At 46.9% G+C, this 7,553-nt stretch overlaps 1 protein-coding gene across 3 annotated transcripts in view; it reads right to left on the minus strand.

Annotated features, from left to right (window-relative positions):
• TUB (TUB bipartite transcription factor) overlaps window positions 1–2,879 on the minus strand; it is a 153,179-nt gene extending 150,300 nt beyond the window's left edge. Inside the window, exon 1 of one of the 3 annotated variants that reach the window (XM_069857633.1) lies at window positions 2,485–2,879. In XM_069857633.1, the coding sequence (XP_069713734.1) occupies window positions 2,485–2,540 (56 nt within the window). In that variant the 5' untranslated portion in view covers window positions 2,541–2,879. The remainder of the gene's footprint in view (window positions 1–2,484) is intronic. The other 2 variants (XM_069857634.1, XM_069857636.1) reach the window with 2 other exon arrangements.
• Window positions 2,880–7,553: the final 4,674 nt, after the last annotated feature.

The following is a 7,553-nucleotide window of genomic DNA, read 5'->3' on the forward strand; positions in this document are numbered from 1 at the left end:
CTCCCGACCCTCCAGCAGATCGACACTTCCACCCAGCTTAGTGTTGTCCGCAAACTTGCTAAGGGTGCACTCGATGCCTTCATCCAGGTCATTTATAAAGACATTGAACAGGGCTGGACCCAGCACTGAGACCTGGGGAACCCCACTTGTCACTGGCCTCCAGCTGGATTTCACACCATTTCCCACCACTCTCTGGGCCCGGCCATCCAACCAGTTTTCCACCCAGGAGAGTGTGCGCCTGTCCAGGCCAGAGGCTGACAGTTTCTCAAGCAGAACGCTGTGAGAAACTGTGTCAAAGGCTTTGCTGAAGTCCAGGAAGACCACATTTCTTGCCCAAAGTCACCAGTGTTCCTTGAGGAAGGGGAAAATATGATTATTTAACTGGACTAGCAAAGCTCATACAATCCACTACACTGGAGCACAACTCTCATGAAATCTTGCAATAACTTTACGTTCCCATCAAAGCCCCATCAGTCACGTAAAGAGTCAGGGGCCTCACGTGAGCCTGCAGATCAGAGAGGAATTTTGTGCCCTGCTGGAGCAGAGCCTGAGGGGAGAACCCATGCCCCTCATGCTCTGCACACACCATAGGTGCTCAAAGATGCTCAAAACATGCACCTCCTCTTTCCCTCCACCTTCAGCAGAAAGTTGCCTCAAACCTTTTTTCTGTCATTGCTCAGTGAGGCCAAAGATAGGGCAGTGAACATGCTCCAAATGCGAACGCCAGCCACCAGGAGTTTGGATACAAAAGGGTTACCTCCTTCAACTGTCATGGGCCTGGGCACAAGAGGGATGTGAGAGGATAAGCTCACTGTGTGAGAACAGCTCTGCATCATTTTTGAGAAAGGGAAGACTGTGAGTAAAAGCAGCTATTCACTCCTCAACCACCTGGCACTGAAAAATACACATAATACACAGACATTGGATCACAGAACTTGGTAAAAAAATTCAAAATCTGGACACTGGCTACCAAAAAAACAGCTTGGTCACTGAAACACTGCATTCCTCCTCCTCGATGCAGTGTGAAAGCCAAGCAGGGTAGACACGCAAGTGCAGCAGGTCTCCTGGGCACCAGGCTAATAAACAGTAACCAGAGATTCCTTTGTCACGCTAAGGAAGACTGAAAATTGGATAAACATACCTCAAGTGATGCATAAGGTTAAATCAAAAGGCAATAGCACTGGGAGAATGCATCCAAGAGAAGGCTTTGTGAAATCTCTAGACTGTTTGCTGTTGGGTTAATCAAAATCGCTGCAAACTTGGATTACATGTGACAAATCCGAGCACTACAAGGTCTCCCTACTGTTTCTGAGGACATGGCATCAGATGGAAAGCATCCTCTGTGTGGGAGACGATATGCACAAAACCGCAGCTTGTTGTATAACTCAGCTTTGCATATACATAAACATATACACATTTTTTTACAGAAGACACTCTCCTCACTGTCACCACTGTATGCATCTGTATATGTTTTCTGCTGAGCCAATATGAACGTACAGAAAATGAGTGAAACTCTAGATTTACATATAAACCATATAAATGCTGGGAGCGTGGGCAACTCTGAATACGTGTTTAATGACTGAAAACCACTGTCAAAGATTATTTCTTCAGAATGTTGTAGTGGCTTGCAGCAGTGATTCAGTGAAATTCTAATACTGCCCAGCACCTGGCTCCATTTCAGGTGTAACACTTACACAGACAAAAAGCATATTAAAAAAAAAAAGATTATGAAGTTTGTACCTTTTCTATTATCTAGGCTCAATGAATCTGTCAATCACAGCTGTGAACTACATAAAAGCAAAACTAATGCTACAATAATTTTCCATTTTCCAGAAGAGGAGAGACACGCATATATAGTCCCATCTTGAGATGAAACATAGTGTGAATGTTTCAGCTGTCTCAGTGAGACACCTAATTCATCCCCCCAGCTCTGTGGTACCCAGGCTGTGCGCAGCATTCCTCACAGCTTTTCCTTAAAAAATATCACTCTTCAGCCACATCCTGGCTGCTTCCTTTCTCAAGCTTCAGCTTATGTTTGTAGAAAATGTCTAGGTGACAGCTTTGAATTGTAGTTACTAGAGATCAGCTTTCAGAAGTCTGGGTGACTTCTCGGGCAATCACTGCACCTCAAGTGTCCTGCTTAGAGGAGAGTGCCCAGAAAAGCTGTGTCATACTGCTGGGGGGTGAGAGCAACCCCCCGCCCTGCCACAGCAGGGTGAAACTATCACCCTAGTTTCCAGCCAAACACCTGCTAAACAACAACAAACACTGCTGCTCCAGTCCTGGAGAAACCAGGGTATTTCAAGTGCTTAACAGAGTGTAAAAGCAGCATCAGTAAAGGTTTATGCTCTCCTGAAGAGGGCTGTCGGTCTCAGTTTATGTAAACAACTTGCCAGTTTTATAATATCAAGAAGGAAATAAGTGAAAAAAAAAACAAACAAACAAAAAAGCAAAACCCCAAAAGCAAAACAAGGTAAACAATACCTGTTGTAACTCCATCTACTGTAAGACATGGTCCTGTTGCTGCCAACACCATCCATCTCCGGCTCAGCTACAGCACTTCCAGCATCACTTGCCTTCCACAAGCGCTGGCTGCCAGGCTTGGAAATTAAACACCTGCCTGAAGATGGGCCCACTGCGGGGCACGGGCGAACACCTCTGGCCTTGCCTGGTGGGGCCAAAATTCACCACCGAGCAGCAGCTTCACAGCAAGGTCTGGATGCACGGAGCAAACCACTGCCTGAGCCAGGGAGGGAGAGATGCAGAGAGAGGGAGGCTTCTGGGGTCCCTGCTGAGGGTACAGGTGGCAGGATGTTCTCAGCCACACAGCAGACACAGAGACACTCAGGTAATGAACTGGAGCAAGGGTGCTAAGCTGCTTAAGAGATATTCAGTGAAGCCGTGCTCGGGAGCAGCAGCTTGCACGCCTCCTGCTCCAGCACACGCGTTTTATTTATTTATTTATCCTGGTTGCCACAGATACAGGTCCATCGCTCTGACATCAGCCATCTCCCACCCCGCCGCAGGTCCCTGGGTCTCACCAGCATGATCTTCCAGGCAGAGAATGATCACATCCCCTATGTGCAGTGGCAGTGCTGGGAGCCGGCTGTGGTCAAACAGCTCCCCAACCATGGGACGTGGCCCCTCCACTCATCCCACCACACTGCCTGCTGCAGCCCCTGCATCCGATAGATCAGACTGCAGAAATCTCTAGGGGTCATTCAGAGTCTGACAAAAATCTTTTGCATATCTCATTTCGGTCACTGGTTCTGCACAGCACAAAGCTCAGCTTTGCCCCAGAGCCAAGGCTTCGGGCTGGCATTCGTCCAGCCTGGAGGTGGCTCTTGCTGAGTGCAGGTCTCAGACACAGGACCAAAGGCCAAGCCACACTTCATGCCTCCTGCCTGCATTTCCCCAGTGGGGACTGGTGACACTCAGTGTCCGGGATGGTCCTGAGGACCTCTGGGTCTCTCGCAGGGGCCCTTCTCACCTCCAGAATCTGCAGGCAGCACAGGATTTGCTCTGGTCCCAGGTGTCCTGTTCACACCTGTGCACTGGTTGGAATCAGATATTGCTTGCTTACTGAGTATTTTCTGGTCAGTTTTGATAACCTCAATACCAGGGGACTGTGAGACAGGAGTTCAAACTGAAGCACTTCACCAAAAAACAAAACCATCGCAAAACCCCCATAAAAAAGCAAAATAAATTAAAAAAAAACAACAACCCAAACCCCAAAGAAAAAAGTATTCTTTCAAATCTCTTTGTGGTTTTCCTTTCAGGAAAAAAAAGTTCAGCAGAACTTGCATAGCTTTTCTGCATTTTCAAACAACTTCATTGAATAGGTCTGCCTTCAAACTGTGCAGTGGTTTCTTGCATCTACTCTTAAAATGTTTGCTTACCATTAGTTTCCCAGTGCCACATATTTGCGAAGTTTGCTTGCCAAGAAGCACGGCTGCAGTGACAGGCACTCAGAGATGGTTGGATCGTGACCCTCTGGACAGGGCACCCTTCATGGCTCCTACAAGAGTTTGATCTTTTAAGATCAAACCTTACTGGTGATGCTTGGTAGACACTCCTAGGATGAGGTAATGCCTGCAGGGCCAGGTAGATGTAGGAAGAGGTTTTTCTCTCTAGTAGATGATTCAGAGCTGCCCAGACTTCACTGTGCACAGCAGTGCTTGGGATACTCTATCCCACTTGTGGCCTCAGAGCACTATGCTCTGCCCTATGTTTCCGTCGAGGTTTAAAGTTTTACAGCTTCCCAAGCCTGTGACACCACATGTGGAAGGGGCTGCTGAGAGGACCTGACTACACCTTGACCAATAAAGGTGCCACCAGAAGCGGTACCAGGTCAGCACAGTCAGTCCCCAGGGTGATTCATGATGTCTGTGTCCATGCATAGGGGATGAGGGGACTGCTTTCAAACAGAGACAAACAGAGACAAACAGAGACTAGGGCTCTTTGCCCTACATTAGCATCTCCTGGGCTCCTCCCTCACTGCAAGGCCATCCAGGTGCCCAGCCTTGCTCTTAAGCCATATGACCCATTCCCAGCTCCTAAGGGTAAGATCTCCCAGTAGAAATAATTTAAAATCCCAAATATACTTAAATGAGGGCTGGAAGGAACTTGGGTTAAAGAGGCCCAGTCCCTCATCTCACAAACAAACATATCCGATGAGTGGTCTCAGGCTGAAGCTGCAGAGGCTGGTCATGAAACCTCCTAGAGCTCCAGAATGTGGATGAAGCTTCTAAACCTCCAACCTGCAGACAGCCAGAGACCTTCCTGTTTCTAGCTCAAAGGTAATCTAGGACATTGAATATCCGCTTATTTTTTTCACAATTCAGTACCCTTAGCTCAAATTAAAGAATCCTTCTTTTGAACACCTGCTACCAATCTTTTAATTTCCAGTCTTTATTTTCAGAGGATGAATGGGCCAAACCCTTAATACCTTCATGTCAGGATAGGCAGAACCAGCCTAAGAGCTTTAGTCAGGTATCAGTTTTAATCCAACCTAAACTGTCTGACTATGGCTGATATTCCACCACACTTCTGTCAAGCAGGAAAAATGTTATCTGGGTTTCCCTGAAATGGCAATTAAGTTGCTTGAGCCCAAACCTTGTTCCTCCTAACTGCATATATCCTGTGAATAGATCATCTTGGCTCCCGTTACAGATGCTGTTGTTGATGTTACATATAGACAGCACATTCCCATCTGCAGCCTGTATTGAGTGACCCAGATGAAACAGTTCAGAAAGCAGAGCGTTAGTCACAGCCCATGTCCTCCACCTACCTGCATCTGTTCACTGCTGTGCTCATGCTAATAAAATTAAAAATGGGCAAACTAAAACCTTACCATTTACTTGGCTGTTGGATTACTCACGCCATCACTTTCCACACTGGAGCAGCTGCAAATCATCCTGATGAATCCCTGCAACTCAGGGGAGCCTCCATCAGAAACAGACATTTCAAGGTGCATCAATAAGAGCAAGGAGAACAAGTTTGTTGTCAGAGCACAGACTCCTCACATGCCTAGCTCAACGCATAGGTCCCTGGTACCTCAGGCTCCTTCTCTCTCAACCTAGACCAGAGCACTGAGCAGGAGAATGTCAATTGTGGAGGCTCGTGCTGAGACAAGGGAAAACACAGTTGCACACCCACAGTTTATTCACCCCAGCAGACTTGTTTTCTTATACTTTTGCTAGAAATGAAAACTGTTCTGGTGTGCTGAGGCTGGTGGGTTGTGAAGATTTTGGGTTGATCCTGCTGAACCTCATGGCAAATACAGCCTCTCCACACCAGTAACGCACCAAAACCCACATCCAAGCTCTGTATACAAGTGAGTATCATTTTGGCAGATCAGTGCTTTGAGAATTTGCCTGGGCCAGCTTCAGAAGTCCTCTCCACACACACCCTCAGACAAGAGGTGCTCAAGAACAAAAGCAAGTGCAACTTCTCCACTGCTCTTCTGCAGGCAAACAACAGTTTGAGACTCCTCAGGAAAATACCCTGGGTGGTAGTTTAGCCTCGTAGGACTCAAGTGTCTTCCTGCTTCCTGCACATGGATGGCAAGCTCCCTGAATCCAAAAGCCTCCCAACTCCTCCTCTCAGGAGTTTCTCAACTCCTGCGTCACTAATTCAAACCAAATTCTAATGACTTGACAGCTATGCCTTTGCCTGTGATTAATTTTGATTATCTACAGCACCTCCTGGGCTATCATTTTCTTCAGCAAGTCTCCTGGCTCCACTTGTGCCATCTGACCCCACAACTTACATTGCTTCCAATATTACTTCAAACGTGGAATTTTCAAAACTGCTTTGATGTGGAAGCTGGAGCATTTTTAAGCTTGGGCAAGGTGAAGAGGCACAAAACAGATCCATGTTGGTATTCAGTTAGAAAGATAAATATTTTTCTTGCCATTTGCTTTGATCTGCCACCAGGGCCGCAAGGCACGTGTCACCTTGTGTTTGTGCATGGGCACATTAAACTCATTTGAAATGAGTCACATCTGCTCCCTGTTTCAAGGGATTCCCTCTGACCACTGCAAGTATGAAGGTACCTTAAAGCAAGTGAGTTTAATCTGGGGATAACATGGGGGCTAGGCTTCTGGGTTACAACATGTTAATGCTGGAGAAGTCATAAAATATCAGTTCTTCTTTACAAGCACCGGAAAGCTGCCCCACAGAGCACCCGTACCAGTGCAAGCTTGGAGAAAGGTTAGGATCAAGCCCTAAGAAAGGACAAAATTATCCTCTTTTTAGTTGTTTAGTATGTAGCAAATGACCTTACTACCCAAATAATCATGGATCTGGAATATTGGCTTGAGCTGTTGAAGTACTCCAGAAATTAAACTGGCAGCAGTGCTGAAGCAAACAGGCTGTTCCTGCATTTTTCATGCTGGCACATACCTGGCTGCAAACAAGTGACAAAGTTCCTGCTGAGTCACTGGATGATGCCTAATATTTAACAGTGGATAGTCAAAAAAACACCATAGAACAACTCTAGATGGGATGTTCCAGCAATCCCCTGAGGTTTAAGTGTACCTCCAGCCAGTAGCTTTTACAGCAAAACACCATCATGTTCATGACCAACCATCTGTCCCATTGCCAGGTGTCTGTGGCAGCAGAACCTGCCCCTTAGTTACAGCTCAGCCTGAGTCCAGAGGTGAGATCTGGAGGGGGAAAGACAGGTTTCTGTCCAGCCAGAAGGGCTCTGGCCAGAGCAGAATACAGCACTTACTTTCTTGCTCCAAAAACCCATCACCAGTCCAGGCACACTTAGTGAATTAATTGCCAGGATCTCTCTTAATGTCAGAAGGGGATCGAAGCTGCACTGGCCAGCACTGCTCAGGTTTTCTAGCAACAACCACAAGAAGTTCTTCAATGAGATTATGAGTTCTTCAGCAGTGCTAATTAGTGCTTATACAAATGAGGATTTCTCCAAGCCCCCACAGCTGCTGCAGTGTCCTGTGATGGGGACCTGCCTCCTTCCCCACTGTTTCAACAGAAAAACTCCTTCTCCTTCTCCTTCCCCTTCCCCTTCCGAGGAGCTGCCT

Source organism: Phaenicophaeus curvirostris, chromosome 5 (genome assembly GCF_032191515.1).
Source record: "Phaenicophaeus curvirostris isolate KB17595 chromosome 5, BPBGC_Pcur_1.0, whole genome shotgun sequence".
In the NCBI taxonomy this organism is placed as follows: domain Eukaryota; kingdom Metazoa; phylum Chordata; class Aves; order Cuculiformes; family Cuculidae; genus Phaenicophaeus; species Phaenicophaeus curvirostris.